General features: G+C 35.4%; 1 protein-coding gene across 2 annotated transcripts in view; it reads right to left on the minus strand.

Moving 5' to 3' along the window:
* LOC145664233 (L-asparaginase-like) overlaps window positions 1-19,038 on the minus strand; it is a 112,467-nt gene that overhangs the window by 54,611 nt on the left and 38,818 nt on the right. The window contains exons 4-6 of one of the 2 annotated variants that reach the window (XM_081730706.1): window positions 16,634-16,759; window positions 15,232-15,442; window positions 12,528-12,637 (exon numbers count right to left, since the gene is read on the minus strand). In XM_081730706.1, coding sequence (XP_081586832.1) covers window positions 12,528-12,637; window positions 15,232-15,442; window positions 16,634-16,759 — 447 coding nt within the window. The remainder of the gene's footprint in view (window positions 1-12,527; window positions 12,638-15,231; window positions 15,443-16,633; window positions 16,760-19,038) is intronic. The other variant, XM_081730707.1, reaches the window with a different exon arrangement.

A 19,038-nucleotide genomic window follows, 5' to 3' on the forward strand; every position in this document is an offset into this window, starting at 1 on the left:
ACTTATGTGGGAGTACAGTTTTGCCTTCCATAATCACACATTTGTTCACAACTGAAAGTCTTTGCTTGTTGTTAAAGAATGTTCTTAACTCTGTAGTATTATGTTCTTCCTTCAACTTCCTGGGCCAGCCTTTTATTATCCATTCTCTCACCTGACATAGTAGTCGGTCTTCTTCCGATGCCTTCATGACTTCTTGGAGCGTTAATGGTGCCAACATTATTTGGCTTATGAACTCTTTTTCGTCTATTTTTACATCCACTGGTGCCTCATTAATCGGTAGTCTGGATAGGAAATCTGCTACTTCCACTTGCTTACTATAAAGGATTTTGAAGTCGTACGAAGACAAGAACAACATCCATCGTTGGAGTCTTGGTGAAGCTGCGTCTGGAATAGCCTTTTCTCCGAATATGATCTTGACTGGCATAGAATCTGTAATAATTGTAAAACGTCTACCGAACAAATATTTATGAAATTTCTTTACTCCGTGTATTATCGCTAATGCTTCTCTTTCGAACTGGGCATAGTTACGTTCTGCATTGCTCAATGTTGCTGACGTACACGCTACCGTTTTCAACTTGTTATTCACTTTGTTACACAGCATAGTGCCGATTCCATCCTGTGATGCATCCGTAACGAGTACCACCTCTTCCTTCTCATCAAATGGGTGTAGTATTTCCGCCTTCTTCAGCAGTTCTTTTGCTTGTGTAAATTCTTGTGCATGTCGTTCATCCCAACACCATATGGCTCCTTTTCTTAGTAACGCATACAACGACGGAATTTTTGACGCTAAGCCAGGTAGTTGTCTATGGTAAAATGAAAGCATGCCTAGGAAGGCCTTCAGTTGCGTTACATTCGTCGGTTCGGGACATTTTATGATCGCTTCCACCTTATCTTCCATTGGTTTAATTCCTTCTGGACTGATATGATGTCCCAAATACTCTATTTCCTGTTTGAAGAAAACACACTTGTCTCCCCGCAGTCTGATATTCAGATCCTTGAACTTTTGTAGGAGTATCCGTGTCTTTTCGTAACAATCATACGTATCTTTTCCCCATATTATCACATCATCCAAGAAACATGCAGCCCACGGTAAATCTTGTAAAACTGACTCCATAAACTTTTGAAAAATTTGTGCTGCACAGCTCAACCCAAATGCTAGTCTTTTGTGTTGGTACAAGCCCCAAGGTGTGTTCAGCGTCATGTATTTTAATGAATTTTCATGGATCAACAATTGTTGGTACGCCTGCTTTAAATCACACAATACGAAACAATGGGCACCCTTCAACTTGTTCATTAAGTCTTCAATGCGTGGTAGTGGGTACGATACTTTTTCCAGAACTTTGTTTACCGTCACGCGAAAGTCCCAGCATAACCTGATGCTTCCATCTTTTTTTCTCGCTAATACCAGTGGCGTCGCCCAATCGGAATAATCCACTTGCGTCAAAATTCCTTGTTGCACCAACTTCTCTAACTCATCTTTCACTTGTGGTTTCAAACTTACCGGTATTTCGTATGCCTTCTTGAAAATTGGTACCGCTTCTTCTTTCACTGGTAATACCACTTTGTACCCTTTAACTGGTGTGTTTAAGTCTCCCTCAAACACTTCTTAGAACTCATCTTTGATTTTACTTGCTAAGTTGTCAGCTACAGTTACGTCATCTGTTCCTATCGAAGCAATATTACTACTAAACTGTTCTTTCCAACAAGGCCAAAGTATATTGATCCATGAACGTCCCACAATTGGTTTGTTTAGTTTAGCATCCAGTACATATAATGGTAACTGCCACTTACTACTTTTCCACTGCACTTCTACCATTATTTTACCTTTAGTGTCTAACGGTCTACCATCGGCATTGCATAATTTAATGGTATCCGATACTACTTGTTTGTTGGGGAAATGTTCGTTGCATGCATCTCTACTAATTACTGACACTGCGGCACCGGTATCTAGTTCAAAAAACACTGTCTTACCGTCACATTTTAGCGGTATGTTACATAAGTCCTTGCGTTTACCGTCTGGTACGTCCATTGCCAATAATTCAACGATCTTATCTAAGTTTTCTTCCTGCATTACTGACGTTTCTGGGGTTGTCGCTTTAATTTCTTTCACTTTTTCTGTTACTTCTTCTGCGTCAATAGTCCCTTGTACTTCGTGTCTTTTAAAACACATTTTCTGAAAATGGCCTTGCACACCACAAAAATTACACTTCACATATTTTGCAGGACAGGAGTATTTGTTATGTTGTTTTCCGCACTTACCACACACAAATTTACCCTTGTACCGTTCTGCTTTGTTACTATTCCCACTGTTACTACTGTACCTTACCTGTGTTTGATTTTGCTTATTTGGCTTACCTTGACAATGACTCAACACATTCACCTGACCGACCTCTTCGAATTCTTTCTTTCTCATGATTGCCATGTCGTTACCAATAGTTTCCGCTTGCACTGCCATTTGAACAGCTACTGTGAAGGTCATATTGTCTTCTGCTAACAATCTCTTACGCACATTATCGTCGTTGATACCATATATAAACTGATCCCGTAATGCTTCCTCTAAAAATGTGCCGAATTTACACAATGCTGCTTGCTGTCTCAACGTGGCTACAAATTCGGTAACGGACTGACCTTGTGACTGTTGAATAAATCTGAATTTGTACCGTTCTGAAATTGTGTTGAGTTTTGGTCGGAAGTGTAACACTAACTTGTCTTTGATTTTTGCATAGGTCAGATCTTGTATCTTTTCCGGTTCACAAATGTCTCTTAAGAGTTTGTATGTTTTTGCACCGATAGACGCGATCAATGTAGGCACTTTTTTTGCTTCCGGTAACTCCATGGCTATGCAGAATTGATCAAACCTGTCCAAATAATCACTTATTTCCTGGTCTTCCACCTCAAATGCTTCAAAAAGTTTGGAACCTGCCATATTGTAAATCCTTTTTCCTCGTCGCCACTGCTATACAGCTGAAACTTATACTAGCTATACTGCTATTACCTTTACTATTAAAATAACTACTTCCAAACTAAGGTACTCTTTATTTACGGACACGGGTACATGCACACAAACTTCAAAAGTACTTTACTAATTTTTATCCCCATGCTACTAAATAATATTCTTCACAGTACTTCTAACTAGCCCACTTGCATACTCCAACTTCATTCTTGCTCCCACGAACTCTTTGACTCATGCCAAAGCCGGCCATCCTCATGCCCATCACAGACTATTGACAGTAGTGTCACACTCTTCACAGACTACTTGCTATACCACATTCTCCACAGATTACTCACTATTTAACTCTTCCACATTCTTCACAGACTATTCACTATTACACTCTTTCACATTCTTCACAGATTATTCACTATTACACCCAAGTATCAAGATTTGATTTTATAAACCAAACAAAATTGTATCAGTTTCTATTTAATAAAAGCCTACAGTACTAACCTGATAGGAGTTTAAAACAAATGCTCCTATTTAACACAAACCTGCAGCTATTTAGTACCCAGTCCATCCAAGCTGATAGTAGTTCGATACAAAAGTTTCTATTTAACATAGGCCTACAGCTGTCTAGTCTCCAGTTTACCTTACCTGATAGTAGTTTAAAACAAAAGTTCCTATTTAACGCAAGTCTGCAGCTATTTAATCCTCAACTCACTTAACTTAATAGAGGTCTAAAACAATAGTTCCTATTTAACACAAGCCTACAACTATCTAGTCCCCAGTTCATCTGACCTGATAATAGTCTAAAACGAAAGTTCCTATTTAACACAAACATGCAGCTATTTAGTACCCAGTCCATCCAAGCTGATAGTAGTCCGAAACAAAAGTTTCTATTTAACATAGGCCTACAGCTGTCTAGTCTTCAGTTTACCTTACCTGATAGTAGTTTAAAACAAAACTTCCTATTTAACGCAAGTCTGCAGCTATGTAATCTTCAACTCACTTAACTTAATAGAGGTCTAAAACAACAGTCCCTATTTAACACAAGCCTACAACTATCTAGTCCCCAGTTCATCTGACCTGATAATAGTATAAAATGAAAGTATGAGTAGTATTTAGAGTAGTTGAGAGTATTTAAACATATACAAAGACAACTGTAACTTTTTTGTCAACATTTTGTTACATTAAACAATATTATTATGATATTGATAACTAACACAACTCAATAATGCTATTATAAATCTAAGTCGTGAGTTGTAATATATTGTTATAAATGCAAAACTGCTTATTAGGTTGATGGACTTCTAACAAACCAACATTCGTATTCCCATGAGCAATTGGCCGCCGCACGTCGTCGGATCGGTCACTACTATGGTGACATCTTTTTTTTTTAAATTTTTTTTAGGCTCAGGCCCATCTTTCAGAACCGAAGAATTTGAGTCTTCCTGAAAATTAAAACCGGCACGGGTTATCATCATTGCCTTTTATTTCTTTAATTTATTTTGTTTTACATTTTGGAGTAGGTCAAAGGGGATTTGGATGAAGGGAGGGAAAGGAAACTAAAAACAAGAAAAAAAATACAAAAATGAAACAAAACAAAACAAAGAATGAACAAAGAATAAACTGTGCAAAACTCAACTATTGGCTATTACAATTTCCAAAGTACTATAACCGTTGAGCTTGACCCTAACATATTCTAGTACTAAACTATGCAAATCTCAACTATCGACTAATGCGATTTCCAAGGTATTTGACCATTGATCTTGACGCTAACACATTCTGATACTAAATTGTTTGCTAATCAAATCAAAATAATCTAATTTTTTTGATCTGCCCTATCATTAACTATTTCTGTTTGCTATTTTTATTTATTTAATTTTGATCCTATTAATATTTAGTTAGTTTCTTCTAACTATCTAGCTACTTCTATTTTTTGGTACATTTATGTCTATATGTTATTATTATTATTACCATTTATTATTATTATTATTATTATTATTATTATTATTATTATTATTATTATTTGAAGTTATTTATACTTTGTTTCTTTATTTAGCTTGGTTGAGTCCATAGTTATTGACTATGATTATCATGTTTTAATTTTTTAAAATTTTCTTATGCTTCATTTGTATATTCTCTTTTGGATTGGATGTCTATTTAGTGATTATTTTTTATTTTTTATTTATTTTCTTACTATATTATTTTATTTATTTTGCTGGACGCCTTCTATCTTCAGGTTTTCCCTATATAAGCTTGGTTTTCACCTGCTATTTCAGGTTTCTCTCCTGTGATCATATTTAATTCTTTCACTATTTATACATTGGTTTTGCCCATTTCGCACACTAAAACACTAAGAACACTAACTTGACACTTAAACCAGATTCACGAAAACACCCTAAACCACACTAGTCTACACTAATCCATACCGCGTTCCTCTTGATAGTGCCTTGAGTCTTCGTTTATTGAATGTTCTCGTGGTTGCAATAGATTTTCTCCCAATAACACAGGTTTGAGGTCCAGAGCCCACTCAGAGTACTTAGTGTGGACCCTGGTACGAGGTATCCTTCCACCTGTGCCGATGTGGGGATCAATCTCTATTAACACACCGTAATTGAGCCATTGACGAAGTCAAACTTGTCTCTTATGGGGACACAGTCACAGCCAACATTCACGGTCACACCAGATGAACCCACCAACCGAAGGAAAGACACACTTCCAAAAACACAATCTAGTGCGTTCGGAGTTCCGCTCCAAGTCACCTAGCACTAGCACAACCACACTCGTCCTCCCCGGCAGATACTGAGTTTCTTTATCTTCCACAAGACGTTCTGAGGTCTCCGGTCCAGAGGAGAAACTAGATTCCATTCGTCCTTCTACATTCATTCTGCTTTTGTTTCCCTTATGTGTTTTTCTCTATAGAACTGTTCTTTCTTTAGTTTCGAGTAAAGGTCTGTTATTTTCTTAAGGATATTGTAATCTTTCTCGCTTCTCATTATATCAGCTATCGTCTTCTGTCTTATCCACTCTTTCCTTAAATAACTCTTCGAGCAAGGGGTACCAGAGAATATGATGCTCTGGTATCCCCGTTTCACCACATTCACAAATTGAATTGTCTTTGGCCTGTATTTTTCGTAGGTAGGTTTCATATGGATCATGTCCCGTTAGAAAATGAATGAGTCTTGGGTCTGGGTCAAGAAACCTTATTTGTTCTCTGATTTCTACTGTTGGTATAATATTTCTAAGTCTTTGTGACTTAGCAGAGTGCGTCCATTCAATATTCCACATTTTTTTAAAATTCTTTCTTCAATCTCTTGGGCGCTTTCAAAAGCATCACCCAACAGTGTCCTTACCTCTTCCTCTTCTATATTATTCCTTTTCATCCAATAATTTGCCGCTTTCTGTACTGCTATTAAGTTCAAAGGCTTGACATCAAGTAATAAACACAGGGAATTGTTGGGTGTGGTGCTATATGCACCACTTAATGTCATCAGAAGGTTTCTTTGTGGCCTGATAAAGTTTTCTTTTATTCTCTTGTTTTGAAGCAATCTATGCACCCATATGCTAGATCCCTAAGTCATTGTAGCGCATAGCAAAGTTTCGTGATACAATTTTAATATTTTGTTAGGCAATTTATATCTATTTTTACCTACAGTTATCAATTTATTTGTCACTTTGTTTCCTCTCATAACAGTTTCTTGAATGTGTTTACCATGTGTTACTATGGCGACATGTAATCGGACTTAAAGCGGAAAGGTGACACGATCTGTCGTGTCGGTTGAGTAACTACATTCACTTGTGGACCGACTATAACTATAGCGGATTACGAGCCTGCGCGATACTACGGCAGGTGCAGTATTCGAGCCAACGCGGATTGTAAAGCGAGTTATCCTGTATGATACTACAGCGGGTGTGTGGTTGCAACTGGTCGTCACGAATTCCGTCGAGGAATATGAAGCTTAAAATATATAACGATAATCATGCCTGTTTTGCTGTATGGTTGCAAAACATGATCGCTTACGCCGAGGGAAGAACACAGACTGAAAATGTTTGAGAATAAAATCTTGAGACGAATATTCGGACTCAAGAGGAACAATAATGGAGAATGGCAAAAACTTCATAACAAGGAACTGGATAATTTGTACCGTTTACTAAACATTGTTAAGGTCATCAAGTCTAGGAGGCTCAGATGGGCAGGTCTTGTAGCCAGAATGGAAGAAAATAGGAACGTTTTTAAATTTTAACAGGAAATCCAATAGGAAAACGTCCATCAAGAAAAACCAGACGCAGATGGGAAAACAATATTACGATGGATCTCACAGAAATAAAATATAATGTAAAAACTTGATCCAGTTGGCTAAAGACAAGAGTCAATGGAGAGCTTTTGTGAACCCAGCATTGAATCTTCAGATTCCATAGGCCATAGAGTTAGTTAGTTAATTGTAAAATAAGTAATGAGACAGAGCAAATTGATATTAAGTAAACTAAGGATTGTTTCCAGATATTTTCTTATAAGCCGAAAAATGGATGCTCAACGGTGATGAAGTCATAAATGCACACCCAAATTGTGTTCTATAAACAGAAGTTTGGGAACTTTTATTAGTTATTTTATTAGCATTTTGCAGATAATATCTGGCTCATTTCATAATTTTTTAAATATTCTTTATAGCCTTTATTCATTAAAATTCAAATATATGGGAGTGAACCTAGCGGAGAGCCTCTACGATATATTAGTTAATGTATAATAATGGATAAAGTGTTTAGCAATTCAGCTGATAAACATACTGGAAACTTAATATAACTACTAGCTATTCTTACACTAGTCCCTAAAGCGAGCTATTCGTAGCGGGTAAGTAGAGATACGTGGAGGGATTTCAGCGGCTGGACAACGGGAGACGGCGGGAAATCAGTGGGATTATAACTTCCAGCTCACCGACGGGACTAAAGTGTAATTAGTGTTTAATCGATCAGGCGGCTCGGCGTTGTATCCATTATAGGCCCGCCATTCGCACGTCAGTGGACCTGTGGCGGCCCTCTGGTGGAATGGTCATGGGGTTTACTACATTTAAATCAAAGGAAGAATATATAATACCACTGGTGTTCCATGTTCTGTCTTTCTTTTAGTTAAAGGTTAATTCAGTTATAGAAAAGCTTATTGAGAAGTTAACAATAATTTATGATTGGAGTTTAATATCCCTCTTAATATACTATATTTTAAGCTATTGTATATATTACCAACATTTCTTAAACCTGCATCAAGCTAGTGATTTCTTTTCCTTCTTGCAATTCCTGAAAACAACGAAAAAGAAACTTTGAAATTATCATGATAAAACTTTTACTTACATACACCCGGCAACACTGCTATTCATTTCTTTGGGGCTACTTAAAGCAAGAGATATACAAGAGCATATTCTTGAACAATACAAGATTTGGGAACAAACATTAACAGTGCCATTGAGAACATTAACACTTCTACTCTTCTTAAAGTTGCTGCCAACATGATGAAACGTGTGAACCAGTGTTTGAATCCAAACAGGGTGCACTTCCAGCATCGCTGTAGGGCTTATAACTCGTTTCGTGATAGTAACAGTGTTGCCGCGTGCATGTAAGTAAAAGTTTTATCATGATAATTTCAAAGTTTGTTTTTCATTGTTTTCAAGATTTGCATAATGTGGACAGATCCTTAACACATCTTTTGATGCATTGAAACATCAACATTGTTGCCAATTCAGAGTGTTAATTTATGAAAACTACGATTTCCCTAGTTGCCCTTACAGAGGTCTCATCCGATTAGTGATCGGTGGAAATAAAAAATTCTTTTTTCTGCTCCATAGTTTGCAAGCTACTCCAGCTAAACAAACTGAAAATTAACGACAGAACATCAATAGGTATGAGTTATGAGTCAATTTACATATTTTGCAAAAAAAAAAAAAAAAAAAAAAAAAAAAAAAAGATTTACACCTTCGGCTACATCTGGCAACACTGTGTGGTTCGTAGTGTACTTCAATCGTTGGTTCCTACTTTAAAAATATATACAAGATCACACCTTCATTTTGGTATAATCAATATTTGTGTATCGCTTCAGGTTCAAAAGATCTACTGTCCCAAACTCCGGGTTGCATTGCGTGTTGGTGTTATGTGATAAAAGTGTACAGTGCACAAGAGGAACGAGAATTCATATTCGTAAATTGTTATCCAAGGAAATTCTTTAATTTGTCAATATATGGTTGCAAACTCTGTTTTATCCGATATACAAAGAAGAAGAGACTTACCGTGGCTGATGATCAGTGAGAGAGTCAGGGAGAGGACTGGGAAATTATGGACATTGCACTACAGCACTCTGAACTGTGAAAACTTGTGAAGCCTAGTGGAACTGTGTACAAACTGGAAATTTGTGAACTTTTAATAAACAACCACACCTGACCATCTACCTGTGCGTACCGAACATAAGCAGCATTAGTGGATGTCCAGTGGATATAGTCAACCTAGCCACCTGGTGTTTAGCTTGTTGGTATTATTTATCAGATGCAGGACAACAAGCCAGCGAAAATACTCAGTCTAATAGCAAAATCGATGAGTGTTTGCAACTGACACCAAGAGGTGGATCCCAACCACAGATGGACAATCCGCATTTAGCCGAGATAGAAGTGGAAGACGCAACAGCGACCTTGTGATGGTGTAGCCCAGTGTGTGGAGTCGACATCAGGACTTGCATATATCTCCCTCTCCTCTGCTGATTAATGTATTGAGAAACGTGAAGAAAAAGACAGAGAAATAGAAGATAGAAGAAGATGCCAGAAATGCCTGCAATGATGGAATTCTTAATCATGAGGAATTATCCTTGGATCTTTTAATAATTAGTTAACAACTTAAATTTAACTAATTGAAGAATCAAGAATAAATAGATAATGTGTTTAAACTATTGTACAAAATTTCGTAATGTTATGCAAGATAAACAACAGAAATTGTAAACAAATCTAAGGTCGGGGATATTTCCGATTGATTCTGAATTCACAGGAAAAAAAAAAGAGAAATTGTACCATATTTCTTCATCTTAAGGTACTTCCCCTAACGGAAAAAGGGTACGTGTGGGTAGTAAAATTACACCCACATGGCGGAAATAGGATATGTGTAGGTAGCTAAACAACACCCACACACAGGAAAACCGAGGTGACGAGCCAAATCAAGCACCACATCCAACATTCAGTCTGTCTTCGAAATTTGTTCCGTGTTTCACGTCTAGACTATCGCTCCTGGTAAGAAAGATGTAATTTTTCTTGCTAGCGGTAGCAGACAGGAGAGACGTTCTGTCGACATCCTCGGTCGATGCCTAGCTTTGCTTTCCGCCAAGTAAAATTGACAAGCTCCGATGAACTTTCGCACGCAGCGACAAGCCATAAGCATATGGACTTAGAATGTGGAGCAGCTGTGGATTGAGTCAGAGCCGCCAACAGGGCGAGACTGACTCTTGGCTTAGTTGCATTCATTCACAGTAACTTCAATTTGGACTTGTGAAATTTTAAGCAAGATGAATGCACTACCACTACACCATTGCTATTCGGACTTTGAAATTTTTCTCTCTTGATTTTATACTAGTTGCGATTTTGTTTGCCATATCATTATCATTTAATTCTTAGTAATCTTAGTTCGTAAAGAGACAAAGCGTTCCTAAACTTAATTCTCAATTGTATTAAATAATCTGTTGTAGTAGATATAACGCTATTTTAATAACGAAAAATTTATTTAATTTTAACAAGATTTCGATTAAACCATACTAATTGAAAATGTTTAATCTATTTATTCAGCGTTGTGAATTTATGTAAGGAACTATAGAAATTTATAATAAATTTTTAATATCAGAAATTGGTGTCCGAAGTAATTCCATACAAATATAAATCAGTAACATCTCATAATCCGAATAATTGTGTGGTAGAGAAAGATACCTTAATGTAGTGGAGAAATATCTTGGAGAAACATTGAAATTAAGAATCAATAGAGGAAAGTAAGGTCATAGCAACATAAGTAAAGAGTAGGAGTGCGAATATATATGCAACGTACCCCCGGTAGCGATTCCTGGACCTTGGCTCTAGGAATTATGGGATGTTAGAGACTGTGACAAGGCTGATAACCAATTCCCAGAATTGGTAGGCTGGTGGAAGATTCCGAACCACTGTAGTTCTAAGTAAACTCCCAATTTATATTACGTTGCAGCCTCTCATTTTGTGAATTGCTTTCATTATTTTTCCACAAGTCCCATATTTTAACAAAGGGCGCCGGCTCTTTCACGATGCCTGGCGCCCTGACAATTCATCACGTATCAAATGGCGAAGATGCCGACGTTTATCGACGCCCCGGCGTCGCTCACATATCAAGAGGCGCCGGCTCTTTCACGACGCCAGGCGCCCAGACAACACATCATATATAATTGGACACCCTGTATTTCTTCGCTAACTATACATTAAATGCCCTAGTTTGATATGATCAACATAAGGACATTTGTCTACATCTAAAATAAGTAAGGCACTGTAATTCTCTAAAATGAACTCCCATGTGTGAAATACATATGCTGTTTGTTTTCATTTATTTTCTACCACTAATAATTTTTGTTATTAATCTGCAAATTATCCTCAAAATAAGTACATGTTTGCTATTTATTCAAGCACATGATCGGAAATTCACAATCAATGACAATTATTTCTTTCATGTTCTAATACTTTTGCAATTTAATCTTAAATTTTAATTTAATACTTTATAATTTTAAACCCAGTCATATTGAGATGAAAAATTACTACTGGAATTTAGTACTGTTTTAAAAAAACTTAACATTATTCGATTTTGTCATTTTCATTTATATTTAGAATACAACTATACTATACGAAAATATAAACGACATATCTCAAGCCGTCCTTTAACTCTAATTAGATTAATAGTATCAGATAAAATTGAACAAGGAAGTTGAGAATGTGATTATGAAGAAAATAACAGGGTCTTATTCAATTCAGTACGCTATCTATCTACATACATATATAAATGAAAGTGACTATGTTTGTAACTTAATAACTCTTGAACCACCCGACTTATCTCGATCAAATTTTCAACATAGATGAAGTTCGGGTCTGGGATGATTTTATCATTTCACGTTGACGGTGCAACTTAGGGGAGAGGGAGGGGGAAATATCTATTTAGAAATGATCAAAAATGGCCGGTATTAGTGTCGAATCCATATTTTTCGGGGTCGCTGAGATGAACAGTGACACTTCCGATGTTTAAATCCAGATTCAGACCCACTACTTGGAGGAGGGAAAGAGAACCCTTAGCTTCTCACACGGCGAACTTTATGTGGCAATGTCTCGAGTTGGAAATCCCAAAAATTTATATGTTCTGGTTGAAGAATGCAGGACAAAAAGCATAGTCTATCAGAGAGGGCTTCGGTAATAGTAAAAGGTGACTACCTAACAGAACATACCTGGTATTACAATTTTTTCCTTATTTTAACCCAGTGAAGCAGGTAGTTGACAGTAGTACACTTATATTATGTAGCATAATTGTGACTACATAGTTCAAAAATCATTTTTAATTTAAAACTTACGATTTCTCGAGTAATAGTAGGGTACAACTTCAATAAGCCAACATTATCATTCAAGCCGGAGAAAACAGTAAACGGATCACCAGTTCGGTAAAGTATTCGAATGTATGAGACTGTGAAAACAAAATAATAATAATAAACAAGTTATGTTTGAAGTATGTAGCTAGCAATATACTTTCATATGTACATAAATAAACAAGTTATATCAAATTCTAACCTTAACTAACAGTTATTTAAGGCTTATTGTAACAATCTACTTTTTTTCCCTTTATCAATTAATTTGAAAAACATTGCATTTATTTTGATATTTTTACATTATAGTAGAAGTTTGATAGATGGTATGTCACGGAAAGCAATGAAACTGTTTCTCATAAAAGAATAGTTAAAATTGTTGGAAACTACTAACTATTTAAATATTTAACAGCTTAATATATGAAAGCATCGATTTGTAACACGTCATACGTTTCTGCACAACACGTTACTGGATTGCATCACTGTTTTCGCTTTTGTACATATTGCATGAATAAGTAGGTTAGGGATGTAATGTTGAAGATTTATGGGTTTAGTGCGTATTGGTTATGGGCCTTGAGGTTAGAAGATGTCGTATCTCATGACTAAGTTGAAAAATCCACAACTGTGATGTAGTCAAGTGGATTGACGATGTTCTAAAACATCACAATCTCGGTTGTAAATCCGCAAATTAATATTAGAAATAAAGATAAATGTTATTACTGTTTCAAAGACGGAACAGGTCCTAACACTAGACTAGGCTAAAATGTACAAATGTAAAATAATATCGAGGCTGAAAAGTATCTGGGTATGAAATAGGTGTATCATTACCTTGATTTAATTTATAACACACAAACAATGGGTGTACATGTAAGCTTAATTTCAATGATAAAGAAAACAATTAGGTACCCAAACATTTTTCCAATTTTTTCAGTAAGTTGTAGTATTTCTCTGAACTTTGGTCTAAATTGAGGCAAAAGAACCCAGGAAAAGAAACTATAACCATTCTTCTTTCAAGTAAATACAACAGTGTGCATAAATAATTACCGTTAGTTTCATATTGTATAGCAATAACTCCAAAATATCTGGCGACAGAGAGCTAAATTTGTCACAGCAAACGGGGGATGTATTGAGAACATATGTATATAGATAAAGAACACAAGTACGTGCACACAAAATTCCATGGTTCTAGTACTACTATAAAAAAAGTTATGGCCCAGTGTGCAAAACTTATTGAGTGTCCTTTGTGTATATATATGAAAATACATTTGACTCGTCATACTACATGGATTACATGTTAAGGAAAGAATTTCTGATTCTTGTAAACTTTGTTTTTGATTATTGAATCATACGCTACATATGCAAATTGTTGTGTATATAACTGGTCAACACAGGAATTGTGCAAGACCTTATACACCCTGTTACACTTTGCTCCCAATATTTTCAAATGACTTGTGCTACAGATATCCACGTTACATTCTTATACTCATCATCTAGACAATGCTTATAAAATCCTGACTCAGGAGCAAGATTGTTAGGTTGAAACTGACGATTTATTTACAATAGTTCTCGGCTAAATAAAACGTAACTGAGAAATACTATTTCCTTTTATTATTTTTATCAGACTATTTTATAACGCTAGTATGATATTGGTTGAAGGTATTCTAATAACTTTACTTCCTTAATATCTTCAAACAGGTGTTGCAACCAAATTTACAAGCATTTGGAAAGGAAAGAGAAAATTATCGAAATCATTCAACGCTTGGATGTTAAAAAGACGATGAACTTTGCATTATAGTGCTAAAGGTTATAGATTCGTCAAGACATGTAGTGCTTGAGCACTCGGAAAAAAGGTTTTGACTCTTGTCTATTGAAAAATGATATGAAACTCGTTGAAGATATTTCACTAAGAACTTAACGTGTTACTGAAAATAATTTTCATAATTAATTTTTATATGCCATCTTGATTATTTCACAACTATTGAAGTGCTTATTGAAAACGAATAAAAGGTGTTTAAGAGAACAGCGACATTAATACGTTCTCAAGATGTTCAAATCGAAAGATTTCTATACATAAGCTATGTTCTAATATTTTATCCCCTTCTTTCCGAAAATTGTCTGAGAATAAGTAAATAAATAAATAAATAAAATATTATCGTTTCCCAATTTTGTCAATAACATGTCCTGGAAATTAATATTCAATACAAATCGTTTGAATATCTTCCTTTGATATTCGCATATTTACATGTATATTTTCTAATTAAGATAGATTGGTGACTTATTTCTTTTGTTTTAATTATTATATGTAGTCATCTGAGTGGATCTGAAAAGTAAGAAAATATTATCATAGCAAGATAATTTGCTGGGGATGTTTGCTCTAGGTTTTAGAAAGTAATAAGGCGTGATCCTTATGACTACTGGTTTTGAAATTGCAATTCATAGTTATAAGCAATCAGGAAAAATCTATGAACTATGTTATTACAGGTTAATGTAACCGTGTGGTGAATAAAATGTAAACAACTAGCTGTAATACTTCAATATTGAATGTTACCAACAATTACTTAACGAAACCATTTTTCTAAAATATTACGTATGTTTCTGGTACATACTACGACACTGACATTAGATAACATGGCTTATAAGCTACATATATATATATATATATATATATATATATATATACTTCACATATACTAACCTTGTATTTGGATTCCAAAATTAGCCAGCGCAGGAAAGTTTGGAGACTCAAAGGCATCAAATTTCGAAGCTCTTATTTTAGTCACTCGGTTTCCACGATAAAGTTTCCTTCCAAAGCACACAGTCACTTCGGGTATATCGTACAAACCAGCTATGATTAAAGACTGAAGTAAATTGTCTCTCCCATCACTACGTACATCGAACAGTGGAATCTGCAAACAAAATGTATTTCATATACATTTACAGACATCTTCATACATAAATATTTAAAACTAGAAAATTGGCAACAACTTTCTGATATATACTTACTATCATATTGTACTGCTGTACATAGTTTTCCAGAAGTTCTTCCCACATTTCAGTTCATTATAAATTTGTAAAAAAAAAAAAAAAAAAAAAAAAAAAAAAAAAAAAAAAAAAAAAACAGATATTTTAGTGAAACAAAGTTTTTACAGTATATTAGTCTTTAAAGTTTTGTTCCTTTCATAGCATTCCTCCAATTAGGCGTTACTGACATCAATACATACTTACAATTTCGACCTGTATCACACCTTTAGTTTGTAAAGTTAATCTTCCTAAAGTCACAGCGACACCTAGTTGGAGTAGTAAACAAGTCATTGTTAACTTCGAAAATTTTCTTTTTAGAGAACATCGTATATTGGAGTAGATAATAAATACAACTCAAGAAAAAATCATTGACATTGAAAGATAGTTTTAATGAGTCTGTGAATTTAAAAAATAATAATTGATGTATTATTATTTTACTTCAGTCGAATTTATTTATGACGCAGTTCTTCCAGATTTTTCAGCTTCACTATGGATATACATAGATACTGTAAACAATTAGTTTGAAGTTTCAATCGTACCTTTCTTCTCTTCTTCATTGTATTTTGTCGTTCATTTCAATATAAATGACCTTTCAAATTAGAAAATGGAAGAAAGATTGGAAAACAGTAATCAGTCACTATCCACATACTTAGATATATAATAGATGCAGAACAAGCTCAAAACGAAAAGAAATCATTGTTCGAGTGCAATTACGATTCCTCTAATGAAAAATACTCATGGCTGTACTGGGAATAACGCTTCCCAATGGAGCAAATAAGAGCATAACTGCTTTTCTTTAGTGAGAAGAATTCTTCCTACTGTCCACGAAAGGGTTAGAGTGCTAATTTCTAAGTACCGACTATTTAACGCCGGTAAACTGTTCTTCCTTAAACAACACGGGTTTACATTGGACAACTACCATAGATTTCTCTCTGTTCTTCTTCAGTAGCCACATATATTTCCTGATGATTTTTTTGTTAGAGTAGTCTCAATATTGACTGAATTAAGTAAATTCTATCAACGAAATCAATTAAATTGATTTTCGAAAACAAAAACTATAACTAGTCATACTGTACCTGAGAACCAGTAACAACGATATTTTTCCCCAAATTTTCCAATATGAATGAAAGTACCGAAGCTGTATATGCTAAAGTATTAGTCCCATGCAAAATAACGAATCCATCATAATTTTCATAATATTTCTGCAAAAATAACAACATAACAGTCATTACAATACAATACTTCCTAATTAATGATATTGACTATAAAAGGTAATAGGATGGGACCTTACCTCAAAATTTAGGAAAGAGTAGTCTATATATTTGTATTAGAGTATTTATTTGTACTTAATATTACTACACTCAGTTACAATTGGTCTACTCTATTAGAGAAAACATTTTTCAATATAATTTCAAAGATCCTGGGTAGAATTGATGCTTTTTATTCAGCTTTCAGCAATATAGTTTTTGAGAAACAGACAATTTTTTTATTAAATGGTTGTACATTTATGTTCAAAAACTCTTCAACATATTTACATTTCATAAAAACTTTCTTCTTGTATCCATAGATAACATTACTTGATACATAGACATCTAAGTATGATTACAAGAGAACATTACTATTCACAGAACAGAACTTCCAGAAGATACGTATATGTTCATTATACTTTAAACGTAATTGTACTGTTAATCTATCATAGGAACATGGTATATGAATATACTCCAAAGAGATTTGAAGCCCTACCTCAGTTGTACATTCATGGAATACTTTTTATCTATAAAGTTTAACTACAAAACAGTAGGCTCTAACAGTAGTCTATCTATTTAAAACAAACTTGATGTGTTGATTATTATTTTGAAAAAGTGATTAGATTTTCCCGAAATGCAATATGAATATGAGTTAATACCGCATTTTGACATATCTATCATATATGAAAGTCCCACTCTTAAAGAACATTCACATCATATATATAAGGCATGAAGATTTGAAGCAATATATACAAATGATACAAATGCCTGGAGTTATCACGCGGTGTCTGCAGCGCCAAGCTGTTGGCAGTGCTGTGTTAGGGTAAACTTCGAACTATGCGAGAAGCAATGAAATGGCAATGTACAATGAACGGAGAAGATAATGATAGTGTAAAACGAACTTCTCTTATTTCCGAAGAGGTCAAATTGTTGGTTCTCGATTATTTCGTGTGAATGTGACAAAAGTGGTAAGTGTATCGAGTGTGCCGTGAGGGAAAGTATCCAAGGAGATGTAGACTTACAAAACTCAAGGAAAAACCGAATCGGCAAAGAGGAACAGTGGTCGAAAGAGAACCCTCAGTGACTGGTCCCGTCGAGGATTAAAACAGATTATCACTCAGAACCTCAGATTATCACTCATGTAAATGCGGTGAAAGTGACGAAGAAACTCAAACAGCATCTCACACAGCATATGTTGACAATCACAGTCCACCTCGGGTTGCATGACAGGCATACGGGGTCGGGTTACGCGGGTGAAGCCGCTAATTATGCATCATGACGACGATTTAGCATGATGCCAATGGTGCCACGAACGTACAACATACATTGCTCATGAACGTAAACGTGTGATATGATCGGATGAGTCACCATGCACCTTATTTCAAACCCCAGCAATGTTTATATGTGGCAGACGCCTTATGGCGCGTATGATCCGCAGTGTCTCTGCTCAGCCGAGAAACAGACGGCGACTCTGTGATGCAGACTGGCTTTTAGTACCCTGGTTTTTAGTGGCTTCTGTGCTGACTCTTGCCGGTCGCATCACTAGTCGAAATTATGTTGCGATTTTATGATTACCATATGCATTCTATGCTCCAAATCTTTTTCCGGGTGATGTCACCATATTCCTGGATGATAATGTGTTTATTCACATAACTGGAGAGGTTGCGGTATGGTTTGCGGAATATTCGGAAGAAGTTAAACACTTCTGTCCCACCAAATTCACAGACCTGAGCATGACTGAACATCTGTGGCCCGTTTTCTAAACACGAATCCGATACAGATTACGCTTGCTACCATTCAAAGCCTCTATGATTCATTCAACGTCACATTAGAGCCGTTCCGGGTCTGAAGGGTGGTCCAACACTATGATAATAATCTACTAAGTTGAGTATTTTTGGGTGTTTTTATTAGTTTGATAATCATCTGTATATTCACTATATGAAAATAAACTACGGACTTTGATTTCTCTTTTTCACAAACTGGAGACGGATCATTTCTGCTCTCTATCCTTCATTTGAAAGTAAGAATTTGGTTTGACTTTTTTTTTTTTTAAATCGAGACTTTACGCGAACCGCGGTCAAATAAAAGCAAGGATAGGAATGGTGAAAGAAGTATTTAAGAGGAGGAAAATACCGGTACTATTGTGTGGGACCTTGAATAAAGAATTGAGAAAAAGATTCATAAAATGCTTCGTGTAGAGTATTGTGCTGTATGGGTCAGAAACATGAATATTA

The sequence above is a fragment of the Thermobia domestica genome, chromosome 11 (assembly GCF_964235325.1).
Source record: "Thermobia domestica chromosome 11, izTheDome1.hap1.1, whole genome shotgun sequence".
NCBI lineage: Eukaryota > Metazoa > Arthropoda > Insecta > Zygentoma > Lepismatidae > Thermobia > Thermobia domestica.